Source organism: Saimiri boliviensis, chromosome 21 (genome assembly GCF_048565385.1).
Source record: "Saimiri boliviensis isolate mSaiBol1 chromosome 21, mSaiBol1.pri, whole genome shotgun sequence".
Lineage (NCBI taxonomy): Eukaryota > Metazoa > Chordata > Mammalia > Primates > Cebidae > Saimiri > Saimiri boliviensis.
Window position 1 is genome coordinate 12,272,853 of NC_133469.1, and position 21,448 is coordinate 12,294,300.

A 21,448-nucleotide genomic window follows, 5' to 3' on the forward strand; every position below is an offset into this window, starting at 1 on the left:
TCCCGGGGCGGGGCTACAGCGGGGGAGGGCCCGGGTTTGGGGGCGGGGCTGACCCGCAGGGCGCGAGCAAAGCTCCGCGGCTAGCCCGCGCGCTCGTGCCCCGCCCTCTCCTTGCGCGCGCTCGCTCCCTGGCGCCGCTGAAAACGTTGCGCAGGTTCAAAAATGGAACGTCGGCGGCGTGAGGGAGCGCGAGGGGGTGTGCGCGCGTGCGCGCGCGCGTGCGCGCCCGGGCGAGGGTGACGGGGACCCCGCCAGCCCCAGCATCGCGCGCCGCAGCCGCGGCCCCGCAGCTCCGCCCCCGGCCCGGCCCCGGGCCCGCTCCCCTGCCGCCCCGCATGGAGCTGTCAGCAATCGGCGAGCAGGTGTTCGCCGTGGAGAGCATCCGGAAGAAGCGTGTGCGGAAGGTGAGGCTGCCCGGGGGCGGCTCCCAGGACCCCGGTGGGGTCCGTCCCGTCCCCAGCACCGCTCCCTCCACGCTGGGGCTGAGGGGGAGAGCGGGGCGCGGGGGCGCCTGCAGCCCTGCGCTGCTGGGCCCGTCTCCCCAGTCTGTGCCTCAGTTTCCCTGTCACCGTGTAGGGCGAGTAGAATAAAAGTTGTGTCTCCAGGATGCTAGGGGTGGCCGAGCCCGCCTGAGCTGGAGATTAGGATCGACATAGGGATCCTGAGCACCATCGCGCCGCGCTCCTCTTTTATTGTAAATATGGGGAGACTGAGGCCCAAGTTGAAAAGACTTGCCTAGCATGTTAGCATCAGAGCTGGGTCTTGAACTCGGGACTCTGGACGTTTGGCACCAAGTCCTTTCGAGTTGTAAGTGGAGCTTTGGAAAAGTCTCCTCCGGCCTCAGAAGTTTTCCTGCTGGACTTTGGCCTTTTCCGATCCCGTCGCCTCTACTCCTACCCGAGCACATCCCTCTTGCCCGCCCCAACCCCACCTCAACTCCTAGCCCGGGCCAGGGCTCAGAAGCCCGCCCCCTGCGCTGGGGCATCCCCTAGGCTGCTTATCCCATCTGCCTTCTCCTTCAAAACATACACCCTGCAATTTAAGGAGGCGTCTGATCAGCTGGCGTCAGAACCCCACACTTGGGGCTGCACTTTGTCCCGGCCTGCGGTCTACACCTCCCGTGCACTTGTTTGGCAAGGGGGCTCGCCCAAGGCTGGAGGTTAGGCTTGGGGAGAAGTTCCTCTCCTGGTACTCACTACTGTCCTTCCTTTGTCTTCTCCTCCCTGCAGCCCTTTGGGAGGTTCCCGGTGGACTGGGAGAGGCCCTATGGAGTTACCTCCTCCCATTTAACAGAGACAAAAACTGAGGCTCAGGCAGAAGAAGTGACCTGCTCAAGGTCACTCAGTGAGTCAGAGAGGTAGAGCAGGAGCTCGGCTGGGCTGATTGCCAGCCCGTCTTCTTTCTCCATAGGGAAATCTCAGTCCTGGCATCTTGGGCCAAGGGTGAAGGTCAAGGTGGTCGGGAGCATCGTTTCTTCCTCCAGCTCTGCTTGGGGTTGTGCTCTTCTGATTGAGGCAGCCGTTCCTCCTTCTCTTCCTTTTTCTTAGGGTTTCCTCGACTTAAAAGAGAATTAATTTATTCCACAAAGCTTAGTGCTTTTCATGCTGTGTAGCCTGAAGCAGGTACAGCACTAACCCCTCTAGGATGGGGCTCGCAGGGTAGCACAAGAGATCGAGACCATCATTTCTTCAGCCAGTCACTCAAAATATTTATTGAGGATCTATCATGTACCAGGCACCAGTCTAAGCAAGCCCCAGGGATCCATCCCTTCCCTCTGGGAGCTGGCATTCTGCAGAGGCGGCACACAGTGAATGAGGAGATACAGACAGATGCCTTCAGATGGAGCTGTGTGCTCTGCAGAAATAGAACTGCAAGGTGCCGGTGGAGACAGCATGGGAGAGGGTTGCCAGGGAAAGCCTCTCTGAGGAGGTATCATATCTTGGTCTTAAAGTTCTGGCATGGAGAGGCTTCACTCACTGAATTGTACCTGAGCAAGTCAAGGAATGTGCCACACTCTGAGATTAAATTATGAGTCCTTTATTATGCCAGCGACCGAGAGGCGGCTAATGCCCAAAATTCTCTCGGCCCCTAAGAAAAAGTTGGGTGGTCTTTTATACCCTATTTTTAAAAGGGAGAGGGAACCTAGCTGAAGCAAATTTTTCACAGAAGCAGAGTAAGCCGAAAGTTAAAAGATAAACTAGTACATGAGAAATAAAACAGTGCCAGGTGCAAGGGGTAAAGCTGTCGTGAAAGACATACAACTTATAGATAATGGGGGCTCTGGGCGCTCGACAGCATGTGCATCCCCAGGCTCTGCTGGTACCACTTAACTCAGCCTCTTATCAGCAAATACATTCCTGGAGGTGCCCAGTGTCAGCCTGCCCCAGCTACGTACTACAGTTACATACTTAATGGTGGGAAAATAACTAAAATGAAGAACCTAAGGTGGAGTCTTCCAGATCAGTAAGCTAGCATGCAGCCTGAACAGCTGTCTGAGAGGCAGAGAGTCAGTTTTAGCTGGCAAAAAACAGGTTATCACAGAATGGGGTTGGACTGTAAACTTTTTTTTTTTTTTTTTTTTCTGGCACCAAGGCCTCTATCATGCAGGCTGGAATACAGTGGCATGAACATGGCTTACAGCAGCCTCAACCTCTCTGGGTCAAATGATCTTCTTGCCTCAAACAATCCTCTTGTGTAGCTGGGAACCACAGAAAAGTGCTACCATGCCCGACTAATTTCCTTTTTTTCAGAGGTGGGGGTCTCACCATGTTGCCCAGGCTGGTCTCAAACTCCTTCCTGGGCTCAAGTGATCATCTAGCCTCAGCCTCCCAAAGTGTTGGGGTGACAGGCATGAGCCACCATAACTGTAAAGTTTCAAATGGCTGTACTTTCTAACAACTGGAGGGCTGACCACCCCTTCTGAAGGTGGAGAGTTTGCCAGTCTTCTATGGGGTCTTGCCAGGGTCTTTTGAGTTAAGGGTCCTCAAGTCACTGGCCCATTGCCTTTGAGCCAGAGGCAGCCTCTCAAAGACTGAGAGGAGACTCAGCAGATGGGAAAGGAGCATGGGGAACACCCCAGAGAGGAATGTTCTCAGATTTGGAGACTCTTCCAATCTAAAAAAGCAAGTAAGTGTTCCGACCTGTGCACTGGGGCTCCAGACACTGTGGGTCTCTGGCCACGCATGCACACCTCCCTGCAGTCCCAGTTCCCCACATGTGACATAAGCTCTGGGCTTGGGCCTCAGGAGCCCCAGAGGTGTTTGGGGCCAGATGCATTCCTGTGCTGTCGTAGGGAGGGCAGTGTGGGGTGATCATGCAGCAGCAACAGTGATATGGGTTGGCGAGGATCTGGTGGATGGTCCCTGGATTGTGTTTGCGTGTTGGGGGACACCTGTCTGCAGAGGGGATTTGCAGCTGGGGTCCTTTGGGTCTTAACTGTCCTTCCGAGTGGCTGTAGGGACAACCATGAGACTCACTGTGTCTGCTTCTCTCTCTTCTCAGGGTAAAGTCGAGTATCTGGTGAAGTGGAAAGGATGGCCCCCAAAGTAAGCTCCTTTGTGTGTGTGTGTGTCTGTCTGTCTGTCCACCCATGCATTCCTCCACCTGCCTTTTGCCCCCTCCCCTGCCTAGCTATTAGCTTCAGCTGCTCTTGTAACTGAACAGCTGACCTTGATTTAATCATCATCTTCTCTGGGCCTCAGTTTCCCCTTGGACCACAGGAGGGTCAAGGTGGGTCTCCAGCTTCTCTTCTCACCCTGCCTTGCACAGTGTTGAGCGACTCTGCTGGTTGGAGTGTCTCCTCTCCCTCTTGCCCTCGCTCTGGCTTTTCTTGGCAACTGGGAGGTGAAGGCCCAGCATCTAGGCTACTGGAGAGGGCTGCTGGACAGGAGGAGGGGCCCCCAGCCACTTCAAGTACGGTGCTGCCTGAGTCCTTAGTGCTCTGTGGCCAAGGGCAGAGCCTGAATCCCCCTCGCCCCTGGACGGCACTTTCCAGTCTACGGAGCAGGCTCCCAGACAGCTTTGTGAGGCAGATGTGGTCAGGCTCTCTCAAGGTGAGGAAACAGGCTCAGAGTGGGTAAGCAGCTTGCCATAGGTCACACATAAAGTGGAGGCAGAGTTGGGACTTGAACTAGGCCTTCTCCTTTTCAGGTGCCTCCTCTGTACCTTCCCAGTCTCAGAGCTGGGGAGCAGGGAGCTGCATCTAAGACCTCCCAGCTGCCCCACCTCCCCTGCTGAGACCTTACCAGGAACCCACCAATGCCTTCTAGCAGGGAGTTGTTGGGAGGGGAGGGAATGAGCTAGTGGTGAGGCCTTCCCATTGGTCTGTGGGTACCCCACCCCCTGCCCCACTTCCTGGAGGCTGACTCCTGGAAACCCCCTCTGCCCAGGGCCTCTGCTGCCAGGGACAGGGATTCTCTGCTATGCTGCTGGGGGCTGACCTGGTGTGGGGTCCTGTGGCTATTCTGGGGTGATGGTGGGGAGAGAGAGCAGAGTGGAAGACAGCCCGCAGTGCCTCAGCTTCCCTCTCTGCAAAATGGGTTAAGAAACCCAGGCCCTGTACTCGTCTCACAGGCTTGGTGGCCCTGTGGGATGAAAGGCCTGGGCACATGTTCTGGGTGACCTGCGGGTATCCCGATGACTGGGTTTGGCAGGCAGAGAATACACTCCACCCCTCAAGCCAACCCCCACTCCTGTTCTCCCTTCCCAAATATTCTGAGGGCTGAAGGAGGATCCCCTGCCCCCAGGGCTGCTTAAAGGTGGGCTGCCGGCCTGGGTGCAGGGGGCAGCAAAGGGAGCAATGATGCCCAGAGTGGGCAGCAGGAGCACCGCCTCCCTGGGCATGCACAGCCCTGCCTCTCACTCTGCACTGGGAAGGTGAGGCATCACAGCCGTGGTCACCAGCTGTTAGCCTTCAGGACACTGTTGGCTAGTTTTCCTCCCTCTGGAGACTCCACTCTTTGGAAGATTTTCTTCTGTAAGCAGAGGCCCTTATGAATGAAAAGTTCCTTCCCCCACTTTGACTGATCCTGGATAAGAATCCATCTGTCCACTGCAGCTCACCAGGAGGGAAGGAACCAGGGTCCCAGAGCAGAGGCCCTGGATGCTTCTGTTGCACTGTACCACTGGCCCGGGGACCCATTTGTTTCTTAACATGCTGAGGCCACCAGACGGGCTCTCTTGACTGCCTTGTCACCCCCCTCCACTTTGATCCTGGGTTTTAGGCCTGGCTGCCCACCCAACAGCCATGAGCCCTGGGCAGGGGCCCACCATGGCTGGGTCTCCGCTTGCTCATCTTCAGATTGGGATAGCGAAGCCTCCTTTGCAGGCTTCTGTGAGGGTGAGATGGTGGATGTAAGTTAGCAAATGCGTGCTCAGCCCAGTATGAGCGCTTTAGTAAACATTTGGTGTTAAGACTAAGTTAGAGAGATAACATAGTTCTTTTTGTTTTTCCCAGTCAGGAAAGGGACCTAGAGGATTCCATTCTTCTTAGGAGCTCAAAATATCCTTAGAAATCATTGAGGCCAGTCCTCTCATTTTTCAGATGGGGAAACTGAGGCCCAGAGAAGGGTAGTCCTTACAAGAATGTAACTGCCAACCCCATGCCCTATGGTGCCCACTTCATGCCTTGCACAATGCCACCACAGTCTGGGTGTGAGGCAAGTACAGCTGCTAACCATCCCCCCCTCACTTGGCAGGGGGAAACAGAAGTTCACGCTGGGGAGAAGCAGGGGAGCCAGCTCTGTCTTCCCCTCCTCAGGGGGCCTTGCTTGGAGAAAAAGCTGAGGAGGAGGGTGGGGAGGTGGGGAGTTAGGCAGGCTGTGTCCTCCAGGCCTGGGAGCCTTGGCTGGGCAGTACCAGCCCGGGTGGGGGGAGTCATTCTGCTCAGCAGCTGCCCTCTGAGTGGGGAGACTTATATTCCTCTCAGTAACAGTAACAGGAACCATGATTTAAGTGGACACTCTGGGACGGGCATGGTGGCTCGAGCCTGTAATCCCAGCACTTTGGGAGGCTGAAGCAGGTGGATCACTTGAGGTCAGGAGTTCAAGACCAGCCTGGCCAACACGGCAAAAACCCCATCTCTACCAAAAGTATAAAAAATTAGCCAGGCATGGTGGCACATGCCAGTAATCACAGCTACTCTGGAGGCTGAGGCAGGAGAGTCACTTGAACCTGGGAGGCGGAGGTTGCAGTGGGCCAAGATTGTGCCACTGCACTCCAGCCTGGAGGACACAGCAAGACTCCATACCCCCCAACCCCCCCCCAAGTTGACACTCTGTGCAAGGCCCAGGCTAAGCCACTACATGCCTTGCCTGTTTTGTGTCCCCAGCGTGGCAGAGGGGCTCTCTTGCTTCTGGAAAGCACAGCAGGTGGCACAGAGAGGGGCTGGGGCAGGACGCAGGGAATGTTACATGGGCAGGTACAGGTGCTGGCTGTGCCTGAGGCCTCCAGATATCATTTCAGCCTGTCTAGGGCCCTGCTGTTCCCCCTTCCAGAATGTCTTCCTCTCTTCCCCACTTGTGAACGGTTCTCCATCTTTTCGGAATAACTGGCTCTGTGGAGTTTTAGGAATGATATCAGTGGTCACAGCCATGGCCAGTCTATGAGAGAATAAGCCCCTATTGTAAATCAGGCGTTGGCTTATTGAACCACTCATAGCAACCCATTTTACAGATGGAGAGACAGAGCCCACAACAGAGAAGAGGCCTTGCCCAGGGTCATGGAGCTGGGATGATGTGAACTAAGGGCTGCCTGGCCCCAGGGCTTGGGGGCCTATCCCTCTGATGCACAGCCAGCTCCACTAGAGGTGACAAGGACTCTTATCTACTGGCCTTTTGGCCAGTTCAGTGGGAAGTGCTGAGGCTTTCCGCCTCTGAACTCTAGTTGTGATTTACAGCTGAGTGACCCAGGGCAAAGCCCTCAGCCTCTCTGTGCCTCAATTTCCCCACCTATAAAAGAGGCCCTAACCTCATGGGGCCCTGCTGAAGACTGCCTGACACAAGATAAGATTTATTAATACCCTGCCGGAGCAGAATGGGAGCTAGGGCTGTCTCCATCAAGGCTGGGGAGCCTGAAGTTAAGAGCCGAGACTTTCTCGCCGCCTGGGCTTTTCATTGATTTCACTCAGGCTTATTTGCCTTCACTGTGTACCACGCTGATGGAAATGTTTTACGTGGCTTAATACATCCAATCGTCACCACATCCCTAAACGGCTGGGATTACTGGTGGGCCCACTTTAGAATGAGGCCCCAGAGCAGTGGAGTCACTTGAACGACGCTGCACCCCGCAGTCTGGACCAGAGCCCATGGTGTTTCTCATAAGGGGCAGCTTTCAGCTGGAGTGGGGACTGGAGCTTGGGGGTTGGCCTGGCTCTGTAGGGTTTGGGGTGCTTCCACCTACCCTCAAGGCCGTCTGCGTCACAGCTCAGCAGCGCCCCCTAAGCCCCACTTCCCCCACCGCCCCCCGGGAAAGACCGGCTTGGGGGCGGGGGTCCTGCACCCGCTGCGCCCCTTCCTACTCACGCCCTCACTCCAGTGTGGCAAGCCCTGCGCGGCTGGGCTCAGGCGAGACCGCCGGGGCTTGTTTACGGGGCGTGGGGCGGGGTGGGGCGGTCACATGGCCGTGTTTATCTCGGCGCTGTCCCTGTCCCCGCCCCCGCCTCCTTGGTTTGCCGGTAATCCTGGCATGTGCCCCGCCCCGTGCGTGCGTGCGCGCCACCGGCTGCGGGGGCGGGGCCTGGGCGCTGCACCCCTTCCTGCAAGGCGCTCGGTTCCCACCCGGGCCACTAGCCCAATGCACTCCCCGTGGTCCCCCAGTGTCCACACCGCGATCTGCTCACCCCAGGCAACGTGCGTGTCCCCAGAGCCCTGGCTCCTTTCCACCCTCTTTCTCCTGTATTGGGAAGGGTGTCCTGGGAGGTACAAAGGCACGCTCTCCTCCAGACACCCAAAGGTCTCCGGCGATCGTGGAGCCTAATCCCTTTGATCCACCGTGCCCACGCTGGTGGCACGCTCCTGGGCTGCTGGCACCTGGCTCTTCTGAAGCGCGTTCCCGGCGGCGCCTCCGGGCTCCTGCATTGCGGAGGGCGCGGCGTGGCGTCCCCTTTACCGGCTGAGTCCAAGTGGTTAAGACGCTGGTGCCGCCCCTGCCCCCAACTTGGGGCTGTACCCAGCTACCGAGTGCCATGGACTGTGTTACCTCAGACCCCGCTGCCTGGGCTGACTACCACCCCTTCCTCCAGCTGAGCCTTCGGGGCACCCGGGGGCGGTACAGCCAGGGGTCCCAGAGGCAATGGCCTGGGAGGAGCCTGAAGGCAGAGAGTGGCCACTGACTGGCTCAATGACCCTGGGCTGGCTGCCCAACCTCCGTGTCTCAGTTTCTCCATCTGTAAAATAGGGGTAAGAACTAAGCACCTACCTCACTAGCACCTTTTGGGGATGGGCGCGGTCCCCGCTGCACCTGCTGTTACTGTCTGGTCGTTATTCTTGAGATGAGAAAACAAGTTCAGAGAAGAGTAGGGACCTGCCAGGATCCACACCGCGGGGACCTCAGCAAGCCATGGGCAGGGCGGTGCGGAGGAGCATGCTGTGGAGAGGCTGAAACCCACTATCAGGAGGAGCACAGAATTCCCCTTCCTACCAGTTGGGGGTGGGGGGGAAGGGTTAGAGTGACTGCCAGCCTCTGGTGGCTTCTGCTGTAGTTTCGCTTTCAGCATTTCTACAGGGGCTCCCCAGCCTTTCCCAGAGCCCCGGGAGGGCCTGAGCGGGCCACTTTGCAGGGCTCTGCCAGCCAGGGTGTCTCCTGGTCCAACTGTGATTATGGCCAGGGCCTGGCGTAGCTGTAAGGAGAGCAGAGGAGGGGCAGGCTCGTCCCGCTGGCAGTGGGACAGCGTGGGAGGGATGTCAGGGAAGGCTACAAAGACCTGGCTCTTAAGGGTCCACTAGGAGTTGACTAGACTGATGGGGGCACCCACAGGGAGGGAGGGCCAGCTGGCAGGGGGCACATGGGAAGGGGCAGTCCTGGCTCCAGGCTTCACTGCGAGTACCCAGAGGCCTGACACTAAAGTGGGTATGCCAGAGTGTTAGAGGAAGCAAGGAGGCGAGCATCCTGTCCATATGTGGCTTTTCGGGACTGAACTAGCATTAGGTAGTTCCCAGGATGGTGTGAGGTAGAGGCCTCAGCTCTAGGGCCTGGGAGGCATCAGGGCAGGGGCTCTCCCAGGCTCCTTTTAACCCCTCGCTGACATCCATTGCCTTCCATCTGACCTAGCAGAGCCTCTGGGCAGGACTACAGGGCATCGCTTTGCTTTTGTCTGTGTATATTTTATACACAGTCACGCGTTGCTTAATGATAGGGATATACGTTTTGAGAAATGCGTTGTTAGGTGATTTCATTGTGTGAATGTCATAGAGTGACCTTACCCACGCCTAAATGGCACAACTCACTCCACACCTGGGCTGTGTGGTAGAGCCTGCTGTGCCTGGGCTACAAGCCTGCACAGCATATGACTGTACTGAATGCATCCAAACGTAGAAAAGGTACAGGAAGAACGCATCGTAAAAGACAAAACTTGTGACACCTTCTAGAGCACTTCCCAGGAACAGAGTTTGCAGGGCTGGAAGTTGCTCTGTCACCCAGACATGTGCCACTCATTGTCAGTGAGTGAAATATGAAGACCTAGGCTGTTGTAAACATTGTACATTTATGCTACACTAACTTATACAGAAATTTTTTTTTTTTTTTTTTTTTGAGAGACAGAGTCTCACTCTGTCACCAGGCGCCAGGCTAAAGTACACTGGCTCGATCTCTGCTCACTGCAACCTCCGCCTCCCGGGTTCAAGCAATTCTCTTGCCTCAGCCTCCCGAATAGCTGAGACTACAGGTGTACGCCACCATGCCCAGCTAATTTTTGTATTTTTGGTAGAGACGGGGTTTCACCCTGTTGACTAGGATGGTCTCGATCTCTTGACCTCGTGATCCACCTACCTTGGCCTCCCAAAGTGCTGGGATTACAGGCATGAGCCACCACGCCCAGCCCAGAAATGTTTTTCTTTAATAATAAATTAACCTAGGCCAAGCACAGTGGCTCACGCCTGTAATCCCAGCACTTTGGGAGGCCCAGGTGGGTGGATCACCTGAGGTCGGGAGTTCAGGCCCAGCCTGGCCAACATAGTGAAACCCTGTCTCTACTAAAAATGCAAAAATCCGCCAGGCATGGTGGTGTGTGCCTGTAATCCCAGCTACTCAGGGGGGCCGAGGCAGGAGAATCTCTTGAACCCAGGAGGCGGAGGTTGCAGCGAGCCGAGATTGTGCCACTGCACTCCAGCCTAGGCGACAAGATCAAGACCTCGTCTCAAAAAAATAAAATAAAAAATAAATTAACCTGAGCTTATGGTAACTTTTTTACTTTATAAACTTAACTTTTTATCTCTTTTTGTAGTAATACTTAGCTTAAAATACAAACATGTACAGTTGTACAAAATATTTGCTTTATAGTCTATACGTTTTTATGTATTAAAAAAGTTTTAATTTCTTTTTTAAGGCTTTTTTCTAATTAAAAAAATTAATTTTTTTTTTGAGACGAAGTCTCATTCTGCTGCCCAGGTTGAGTGCAGTGGCGTGATCTCAGCTCACTGCAGCCTCTGCCTCTTGGGTTTAAGCAGTTCTCCTGTCAGCCTCCTGAGTAGCTGGGATTACAGCGTCACCACCATGCCCAGCTAATTTTTGTATTTTTAGTAGAGACGGCGTTTTACCATGTTAGCCAGGCTGGTCTTGATCTCCTGACCTCAGGTGATCTGCCCTCCTTGGCCTCCCAAAGTGCTTGGATTACAGGCATAAGCCACCGTGCCTAGCCCCGACTCTGACCGTTCGTTCCTCTTCCCAGGTACAGCACGTGGGAGCCAGAAGAACACATCTTGGACCCCCGCCTTGTCATGGCCTACGAGGAGAAGTACGGTGTCCTCGGCGCTGCCGGGTGGGACTTAGGGCCAGCTTGAAGGCTTCCTAGGAGGCTGCTGCTGGCTTGGCAGGAGTTCTTGGGGCAGGGTGGGGGTGTCCAATGGGGTAGGCCAGCCTGGTCTGCAGCTGGGTGAAAGTGGTGAGCACCAAGTCCCAGGGCCGTCGAAGACCCTGGGTCCCTTCCCTGTCGTGGGATGCTTTTGGTCACTTCCTTTACCCACCCAGGCCTCAGTCCCTCTGTTTTAAAATGGGCCACCCTGAAGAACACCCTGATTTTGCCAGGGTGAAACCTTAGAGGGGCCCGTAAGAGGTTTCTGTTCCAGTGAAGAATGTGAAAACGCTTCACAGATATCCCCAGTGTGCACTGCTGGTGGTGCTGGAGTGACAGGTCAGAGATGGCATCTCTAGAGGACCTCTTAGGGCCAGAAGGAGCTTCTGATCAAGCTCAAGGAAGGCTGGGCAGGAGCGTGGCCTTTGGGGCTGGTATTTCTGAGTTCTGGCCTATCTCCCTGCCGCCTCCTGTCCAAGTGGCCTGGGCAAAATCAGTCTCCCATCTCTGCCAGAGCCCCCCAGGGATTCCGAGCATGCCCTGACTATTCCATGTGCCCTGTTTGGCCGCCCTCCGTCAGCAGACAACGCAGGTCCCCTGCCTCTCCCAGCCCACCTGCCTTGTGCGGTGTGGGACCATTTCACAAAACCGTTTGTGTTTGGCCCCTATGGCAACCTCCTGAGGCAGGGATAAGGGTCTTGTTTGACAGAGAAGGAAACTGAGGCTCGAGGATTCCAGGAGCCTCACAGCAAGGACCTGGCCAGGGCTCCCGCCTTCAAGTGGGGGCTTTTCACTGCTCCTTGTTGCTGGGTTCTCATGGCTCCCTCCCAGGAGGTTTCCTGCCGTGAATTCAAAGGACAAATTTCATTGTTCTTTCCTTTTAAAATTGGTGTCTGGCCAGGCACGGTGGCTCACGCCTATAATCGCAGCACATTGGGAGGCCAAGGCGGGTGGATCACCTGAGGTCAGGAGATTGAAACCATCCTGGCCAACATGGTGAAACCCTGTCTCTACTAAAAATACAAAAATTACTTGGGCATGGTGGTGGACGCCTGTAATCCCAGCTCCCTGGGAGGCTGAGGCAGGAGAATTGCTTGAACCCAGGAGACGGAGGTTGCAGTGAGTGGAGGTCTGCCATTGCACTCCAGCCTGGGTGACAGAGAGAGACTCCATCCAAAAAAAAAAAAAAAAAAATCAGGTGTCCCTGTCCCAGTGTTTGTTTCTGCTCCCAGGTGTGTGGTGGGGTCTTGGTTCAACCTGGGAATCCGTGGAGTGTGGGCAGGTATCAAAGGCCCAGATTCCAATCCTCCAAGGCCCTTTCCCTCGGTCCCCGGGTATCCTGCAGGGGATGGATGCTCTGTGGATGTGCAGACATTTGCAGTACATGCCGCAGGTTCACTGGTATGTGCTGAGCTCAGAGTCAGAGCCTGGCCCAAGGTCACATGACCAGGAAGAGGAGAAGGGGTGAGTTCTTGGCCTCCACATTCTTTCTGCTGTCCACATGGCCTCTGTACCAGGGGCTGCAGAGAGTGTGGGTGGAGAGAACTGAAGCGGGAGGTGGGATGACATGACTTTGACTCTCCCCACTACTTTTGGCAGTTTGGAGTCTCTGGTTGTGTTGTCTTGTGTGTCATGTGTAGCTTTGTGGCATCGTCAAGTCATGCTTTTTTTTTTTTTTTTTTTTTTTTTTTGAGACGGAGTCTCACTCTGTCGCTTAGGCTGGAGTGCAGTGATGTGATCTTGGCTCATGTAACCTCTGCCTCCCAGGCTCAAGCAATTCTCAGCCAGGTGCGGTGGCTCATGTCTGTAATTCCAGCACTTTGGGAGGCTGAGGCAGGCAGGTCACCTGAGGTCAGGAGTTCAAGACCAGCCTGGCCAACATGGTGAAACCCCATCTCTACTAAAAATACAAAAATTAGCTGGGTGTGGTGGTAGGTGCCTGTAATCCCAGCTACTCTGGAGGCTGAGGCAGGAGAATTGCTTGAACCTGGGAGGTGGAGGTTGCAGCAGTGAGCTGAGATCGTACCACTGCACTCCAGCCTGGGTGACAGTGCGAGACTCCATTAAAAAAAAAAAAACAACTAAGCAATTCTCCTACCTCAGCCTCCTGAGTATTGGGACCACAGGTGTGTACCACCTTGCCTGGCTAATTTTTGTATTTTTGGTAGATGGGGTTTCACCATGTTGCCCAGGCTGGTCTCAAACCCCTGAGCTCAAGTTACCTACTCACTTCAGCCTCCCAAAGTGCTGGGATTACAGGCATGAGCCACCTCACCCGGCCTCAGCTGTGCTTTGTGTGTTTGGTACATGGGAAGGCATCTGCTGGGCACTCAGAACAGGCTGATTTTCCTCCTGTCCCCCAACAAGATGGTGCAGACAGGGTAGGAGCCTCTCTGGTCTCCCAGGTTCACAGAGATCCCAAATTTGGGGCAGCCTATGCAGAACGTCACTCGCACAGGGACTCGCCATTCCCATCAGCTCCCCTGGGACATTCAAGGCAAATTGGATTGACAGGCTTCTGTATCACTCCCCTAGGAGGAAAAACTGAGCCATGTTTTTAGGGGGTCCCCAGGAACATGTCGAGCAGAGCCCTCACATGGCCCTGGAGCCCCAGAAGGACCCACGTGTTTTTCGAAATGCTGCGAGTCCCTGCCTCAGCAGTTGCCCTCCCCATTTGTCAGATGGGAACACCAAGGCCCTGGGAGCTGAACATGTGACCCCCATTGTCAGGGCTCCAGCCAGGCAATGGGGAGGATGGGTGGGCAGGCCAGTGGGGAGTGTCCGCTCCCTGGCAGACAGCAGAGGACAGGCGAAGCGGACGCCTTCCCTTCCCTTAGATGTCACCAGTGTTTCCTTTTCTTCTGCCGCCTGCTTCACACCCCAGGGAGGAGAGAGACCGAGCGTCGGGGTATAGGAAGAGAGGTCCGAAACCCAAGCGGCTTCTGCTGCAGGTAACCGGCCTGCCTTTGTGCCTCCTTTCTCCCCCTGTCCAGCCACCAGTCCCCTTCGGCCCCTTGGCGCATTTACACTGGCTGGTTGAGCTGATCTGTGTCCCCTCCCCTGCACCACCCAGGGCACTGTGGGGTGGGCCACTTGGGTAAGTTTTGATGGGAGGAGTTGGGGAAAGCCTGTGGGAGCGGGGGGGCTGGTGCCCTGGCAAGACAGACTGAGAGGGAGGTGCCATGGTGGGAGGGAGGTGGGCCTAGGGCCAGTGGAATCCTAGGATTTTGAAAGCTTAGAATGTTGCTGTAAGGAAGGCTTGAAAGCTTTGAGCCTTTTGATGCTCAGAATCCTTAAACTCAAAATTATAATCTTTGAGAACCTCAGAAACAAACGTTAGAATTGAGGAAACATGAGAGACTAGAATTTCAGAATCCAAGAAACAGAATCTTAGATTTGTAGAACTATAGCCTTGGAATGTCGGACTCTTAGAATTTTGTCATTTTGGAGTGGGGAAAAAACTTACAGAGCCTCCTCTTCCAACCTTCAGTCGGGTGGGGGCCGAGTCTCTGCAGCATCTGCCCATGTCGTAGCTCTTCAGGGCCTTTGCTAACCTCAGTGCTTTGCAGTGACAGGCCAGTGGAGTGTGGAGCAGGTTGAGTCTCCCTGATCCAATATCCGAAATTCGGCCAGGTGTGGTGGCTCACGCCTGTAATCCCAACACTTGGGAAGCTGAGGCAGGCAGATGACCTGAGGTCAGGAGTTCAAAATCAGCCTGGCCAATGGGGTGAAACCCCGTCTCTACTGAAAATACAAAAATTACCCAGGTCCAGGTGTGGTGATGGGCACCTGTAATCCCAGCTACTTGGGAGGCTGAGACAGGAGAGTTGCTTGAACTCGAGAGGCAGAGGTTGTAGTGAGCCAAGATCATGCCATTGCACTCCAGCCTGGGTGGTAAGACTGAAACTCTGTCCCCCTGCAAAAAAACAAAGTCTGAAATGCTCCGCAATCCAGAATACGTTGAGCACCAACATGCTATTCAAAGAAAGTGCTCATTGGAGCATTCTGAATTTCAGATTTTTGGATTGGGGATGCTCAGCTAATAAATATAATGCAAATATTCCAAACTCCTAAAAAATTTGAAGTCTGAAACACTTCTGGTCCCAAGCATTTCGGGTAAGGAATACTCTGCCTGCGTGTGGTTGTAGGCAAGTCTTTTCACCTGTAAAACGGATGTGAAGAGAATACCCGCTCTCCTTAATGTAGTAAGGCCCTCCAGGCAGGGCATTGGAAGCCAGAAAGTCAGGATTCGTGGTCCACATCACCTGTTATGGCCACTCCTGCTTATAGCCCACAGAGGCTTTCACAAGCGTGGGTGTGTCTCCCTTCATGCAGTAGGTGTGTTCCACTGTGTTTGGCGTGAATTGAGCCTAGGAAGGAAAGTAACATCTCCCGGATGTCTGCATGCCAGGCTCTGTGCTGGTGTGCTTCACCGGTGAATGCACTCCACATCCTAAGCCCACAGGGCAGGTGTGTTCGTTATCTCTCCCCTTTAACGTGGCAACTTAAAGCAATAACCATTTATGATTTCCCATGGTCTCTGGGGGTCAGGAATTAGGGAATGCACTGGCTGGTTCTTTAGTGGTTCGAGTTTGGGCTGCAGTCATCTGTAGGCTTGACCAGGCTGTGGGATCTGCTTCCAAGGGGGCTGCTCACCGGCTGGCAAGTCAGGGCTGGGCATTGGCAGGAGCTGTTCCTCATGACATGGACCTCTCCAGAGCGCTGCTTGAGTGTGCAGGGAGGAAGCCACAGTGTCTTTTATGTCCTAGCCTGGGAGGTCACACACCACAGCACTCGGTGTGGGAAGGGACTGCCCATAGGTGGGAATTCCAGGAGGCAGGGATGGGTGGGGCCCTCCTTGGAGGGTGGCTCCTACAGTCTCTTCACTGTTTCGCTGAGAAAGAAACCGAGGCCCAGGAAGGCCGGTAGCTTACCCAGGACATGACTGTTACCACCTGAGTCCCTTTAATAGCTGCAGTTCTCCTGTGATGAGGTTGCCAAGGAAGAAGCAGCTGCCTTGCAGAATGGTAGAATGTCCTGGGCTGCTTTTTTTTTTTTTTTTTTTTAGACAGAGTTTTGCTCTGTCGCCCAGGCTGGGGTGTAGTGGTGCCATCTCGGCTCACTGCAACCTTTGACTCCCAGGTTTAAGTGATTCTCCTGCCTCAGCCTCCCGAGTAGCTGGGATTACAGGTGCCCGCCACCACGCCTGGCTATTTTTTGTATTTTTTAGTAGAAACAGGGTTTTGCCGTGTTGGCCAGGCTAGTCTCAAACTCCTGACCTCAGGTGATCCGCCCGCCTCCGCCTCCCAAAGTGCTGGGATTACAGGCATGAGCCACCGTGCCCGGCCTATACTGGGCTTCTGATGGCCTGCGAGCCCAGTGGGAGGAGTGGATTTTGAGTCAGCTGCCTGCGGGACGGGCCTCCCAGCCACTGCAGTGTTTTCCCAGTCCCCTCCCAGTTCAGCCTCCTCCCGTCACTGCAGCAGCCCACACCTCGGGGCAGGTGGTGCCATTAGCAGGCACGACTGTGATCAGGGCCTGCGTTGTCATCTCTTCCTTCAGCTTGGAGGTGTTTGGCCTCACAGGTCCCATCTAATGGCTGCATTCTCTTCCTGGGATCTCCTGGCCTTTGGTGACAGGTGGCAGGAGAAGGTACTATCCTGGTGATCCAGAGTCTCCCAACATCTTGGCACCGTGGATCTTTTGTGGATTCATGTAAATTCTCCCAAAGTAAATAAGATAAATTCCGAAATTACAAACTTCAGGGGTGGACGGACTTGCCCTCCAGCTCCAGAGGTGTGGCGGGCAGTCAGCAGAGGGAGCCACGTGAGGCAGCTCACAGGGCCCAGGAGCACCCTGGAGGGCTCAGGTGCATCTGCAGCCGGGTGGAGCCCTGTCGCTTCGGCTGGGTGGCACGGGCATGCGGTGCTGTGTGTGCCACTTGCTTGGCTTTGCCCCAAGCAGCTCCAAGGGCACACCCTTTGCCCTCTGCCCTGCACCATCTCCTGGGTGAGGCAGCAGCGTCAGTTTTGGAGGTGCTCTGGCAAGCAAAGAGGCCTCTCCTAAAATGAAGGCTAACTCTGTAATGCATTCATATTTGTTTCTCTTGGTCAGTTTTTAGTTTGTCCTTCTTGTATGCTTCTCTGCTGGGTATGGAAGGAGTAAACCCATGGCCCCAGCCCCCATCCCTGGGGAGATGAGAGTGCGCTGTGGGGCCCAGAGGCGGGGCTGAGCTGGCAGAGCCTGGGGCTGCTTGGGAGCCCACTCTCTGGGCTGGAGTTGGGTGGGGTGGGGTGGTGGCCATCCACGGCATGGGGAGGAGTTGGGTGGGCAGATGTGGGAGGGGCACTCGGGGTGGGAGGAACAGCATGAGCAAAGGTGTGGCGGGTGGGAGGGCGGGGCTGACCCGCGCTGCCCTGGCTTGCCCCCGCAGCGGCTGTACAGCATGGACCTGCGGAGCTCCCACAAGGCCAAGGGCAAGGAGAAGCTCTGCTTCTCCCTGACCTGCCCGCTCGGCAGCGGGAGCCCCGAGGGGGTGGTCAAGGCGGGGGCACCTGAGCTGGTGGACAAGGGCCCCTTGGTGCCCACCCTGCCCTTCCCACTCCGCAAGCCCCGAAAGGCCCACAAGTACCTGCGGCTCTCACGCAAGAAGTTCCCGCCCCGCGGGCCCAACCTGGAGAGCCACAGCCATCGACGGGAGCTCTTCCTGCAGGAGCAACCGGCCCCAGATGTCCTGCAGGCGGCCGGCGAGTGGGAGCCTGCTGCGCAGCCCCCTGAAGAGGAGGGTAAGGCGGCCCAGGCCCAGAGACCCTCAGAACTGGAAAGGACCCTGTGGGTCATCAGGTCCAACTGACTCAAATGTCCAAAGAGGGCCCTTAGAGCTTTGCGGGAACACTGACAGTAGCCCAGGGCTCCTCCTGTCTTCCTGCTCCAGATGAGCTCTTGTTTAGGCTGGGAAGATGCCCCCAGTGCCCTCCTCCCAGTGCCCAGTCCTGTGTGAGGCCCTGAGCTGGCTGAAGACGCAGAGGAAGACCTGGAGTTGGGGTGGGGTTGGGTGGTCTGCATGGCTTCTCACTTTTCAACGCTGCTCCCATCTGTCTGTCTGTGTCTCACGCTGCAGCAGATGCTGACCTGGCCGAGGGGCCCCCTCCCTGGACACCTGCGCTCCCCCCAAGTGAGGTGACTGTGACGGACATCACCGCCAACTCCATCACCGTCACCTTCCGCGAGGCTCAGGCGGCTGAGGGCTTCTTCCGAGACCGAAGTGGGAAGTTCTGAATCACCGTTTTTACTCTTCTTAAACTGTTTTCTTTTGGGCTTGGGGTGGGACTTCCAGAGATAGGGATGGGTTGGGGGCGGGGTAATTATTTTATTTAAAAAAAAAATACCAAGCAGCAAGAGGGGAGAAGATGCCACCACTCTCCCACCACCCGGCCCTTTTTCTGAGGGACGTTTACCACACAAGCTCAGGCTGGGGATGGAGAGAGTTGCTCTGGGAGTTGGGGGACCACCCCCAGGGCAGGATGGGGACAGGATGTTCCCTGCCGGAGACACCATTATCATTCTCCTCTAGTGAAGCAGCGCTGGTTCTAGGAGTTAAAGGAGTGTTGGAAAGCCCAAACCCTCTCCCTTGAGCGGCCCCCCCCAGCCTGGCTGCCTGTTTTTCCCCTTTATGTTTTGATTGGGTCTTTACCTTGAACTTCCCACTCCTGCTTTGCAGTGGGCTGTGGAGGCTGGTTTCAATGAAAAGTGAGTGGGGCAGGAGGAAGGGTTAAGGTCGCTTGGGGCAAGTCCCTTCCCCTTCAGAGAGGCTTCTACTCTTTCCAGAGAGGAGGCGCTGCCGAGACCTTTCTGCTGAGAGCTCTACCCTCCCCTCATTACCTGGCCCACGCAGAAATGCTCACGCACGCCGGGTTGCACAGGTGTGCATGCATTACCCTTCGCGTGTACATTCCCATGTGCCCCACAAACACGTGTGGGTCTGCAGATGTGTCCACAGGGGCCTTGCAAATCTGGTTTAGAAACCCCGGCCAGGGGATCTCGGGCAATTCATAGCACAAAAGAACGCGCCGCCACACCCACACTTCTTCCACCTTGCATGCACCTTGCTACTTGCTTGCGGCTTTCAGCGGAGGGCAGGGGTCTGGCACGGGTGTGATGGCACCCCAGGCTCCAGGCATGCAGAAGCGGTTTCTGAGCTGCACCGGGCCAGGCTGCGGGTGTGCAGGCGTCTGCTAAGTTGTGTGATGTATCAGCGCGGGCTTTGAGATATCTGGACCCTGTCCTTCCTCCTCTGAGGGGTTCTTCTTCTTTCTGACTCAGGTGACTTTTCAGCCCTTCGGATCCCCCTTTTTTTCTGCCCTCCCCTCCAACTCAGCCAGCCCAAGTGTGGGCAGTCAGGGAGGGAGGGAGTGTCCCACCGTGTTCTCAGGGCAGCCCTCGACGCCTAAGCCCCTTCCTCCTCCCATTCTGCATCCCCTGCCCATCCAACCTAAATGCCACAGCTGGAGCTGAGCCGTGTTCCTGTGGAGGGACCTCGGCCATGCCTCTCTGAGGTCAGGCTGCCTGTGTGTGACGGGCAGGCTTCGTACCAGCCCATCCCCTGGTGAGGGGCACTGTTTGCTGGCTTGTACAAGGTGTCCTGGTGGCCAGTGTCTTCTCTGCCAGTGAGGAGTGACTTCTCCTTCTCTTCCAGTCCTGTAGGGGAGAAAAAGCCAGATTGGGGGGGCTCGAGGGGAGCATGGAAAAGCCCGGCTCTCCTGTCTTTCCTTGGCTGTCAGTCAGGGTAACACACACCAAGAGTGGAGTGTGGCCGGTGAGTTTGAAACCTGCCTGCCCTCCTCGAAGCTCTGCACTGTGTCCTCAGGAAGTCATGGAGTCTCTATGGAGGCAAGGAGAGGGTAATTCCCTCCCAGACCCTGTCTTCCCAGTTCCCAAACCAAAGACGGCCTATAGCCCTTTCTGCTTAGGGCACTCTGTTGACAGGCTGCCCAGATCCCTGAGTCTCTCTGTCCTCGATCTTTAGTTGTCCACGGTCAATTCAGTGCTTCCATTGGGGGACAGTCCCCATCGGGGTGACCTGATTCACCTCCAGCCCAGGGAATGGAATCTAGAGGAATATGTGGGGTGGGTCTGGAAAAGGGGCGGCAGGAATCACTACCCGTCTCCAGCTGTGGGGCCCTGTGGAGGGGAAGGGAAAGTTTGGGGTCCCAGGGGAGCTCTTCCAGGAGAGGGGCGCCCATCGGAAGGGAAGGTGATAGAGGGTTGTGGGGGAGGATCTCTAGTTGACTGTCTTGGCCCATGGCTTTGGAATATGGCTGGCAGCTTCCAGCAGAAGTCAGGCTCCCCATTCCCCAGGGGACATGGGACCTTTTTCCTGCTTCCCGGTCACTTTCAAACAACTATTTGTGCAATCTATGGGTCTGTGATTTCATGGGGCTTTTTGTGTGAGGGCTGCAGTTGTTTCGTCTGTAGCAGCAGGACGTATCTTTCCCCTTACTCAGCCCTTTATGGCCCATGGGGAACCCTCTGGCTCAGGGAGAGCCATACTCCAGTGGTGTGACCTGGGACGGGTGGGCCTGAGGTGCCCAGATCAGGGCAGCCACGTGGCTCATGGGCTGTAGTGAGCGGGCTCCCTGGGGGAAAAGGCTGTGGGCTGTTAGGACCATTCCCCAGGACAGGTGACCTCTATGAGGTCACCTATGGCTGTGGCCCAGTAGAGCAAGGCAGACAGTGACCTCCACCCCCGCAACCCCCTTAAAAGGCCAGTAATCTTGGGGTTGGGGGTGGGCTTAGAAAGCATTTGCCCACCTGCCTTTCTTTCCCCCAGCCCCTACCCGCTTTGAATGTGGAGGCCTGTGGGTACTTTTCCTTTTGTGGTGGGGGGTGCGGAGGACATACCCCGACCCCTGGCACGGCCGCCTGGAATGCAGGACCGTCACCGCTGTTAGGGTGGTGACCTCGCTGCCAGTCTCGTCCTCTCCCCGTGTTCCAGGGGCAGGCGCTGTGCTCCTGTGAGGTGGTTTAGCTTTTGCTTTATAAGTGGCCAGCCGCGGCCACCAGGTCTCAGCACAAGAGCGCTTCCTTTGCACAGAATGAGCTTCAAGCTTTGTTCAGACTAAATGAATGTATCTGAGAGGGGTCAGGGGCACGAGTTGATTCCAAGCACATGCCTTTGCTGAGTGTGTGTGTGCTGGGAGAGTCAGAGTGGATGTAGAGCGCGGTTTTATTTTTGTACTGACATTGGTAAGAGACTGTATAGCATCTATTTATTTAGATGATTTATCTGGTAAATGAGGCAAAAAATTATTAAAAATACATTAAAGGCGATAAAAATTAAAGAAAGTTCCTGGGCATTTGATTGTTCCTTCTGGTTTCGTCCCTACTGTGCTGAGGAGAGCACTCCAGACCCTGGTTACTCCACTGTGCCGAGGAGGGCGCTCC

General features: G+C 55.7%; 1 protein-coding gene across 7 annotated transcripts; it reads left to right on the plus strand.

Moving 5' to 3' along the window:
- The first annotated feature begins 65 nt into the window (after positions 1-65).
- Positions 66-21,349, plus strand: CBX7 (chromobox 7). 7 transcript variants are annotated; one of them, XM_010343446.3, is made up of 6 exons: positions 66-404; positions 3,502-3,545; positions 10,883-10,972; positions 13,843-13,956; positions 17,439-17,790; positions 18,126-21,349. In XM_010343446.3, the coding sequence occupies exons 2-6, from the start codon at positions 3,534-3,536 to the stop codon at positions 18,281-18,283; spliced, it is 726 nt and encodes a 241-aa protein (XP_010341748.1). In that variant the 5' UTR covers positions 66-404; positions 3,502-3,533; the 3' UTR covers positions 18,284-21,349. The 7 variants fall into 7 exon arrangements, with proteins under 7 accessions (XP_010341748.1, XP_039319110.1, XP_010341749.1 ...); XM_039463176.2 differs by having other exon boundaries at positions 13,890-13,956; positions 18,129-21,349; XM_010343447.3 differs by having other exon boundaries at positions 10,883-10,948.
- The last annotated feature ends 99 nt before the right edge of the window (positions 21,350-21,448 follow it).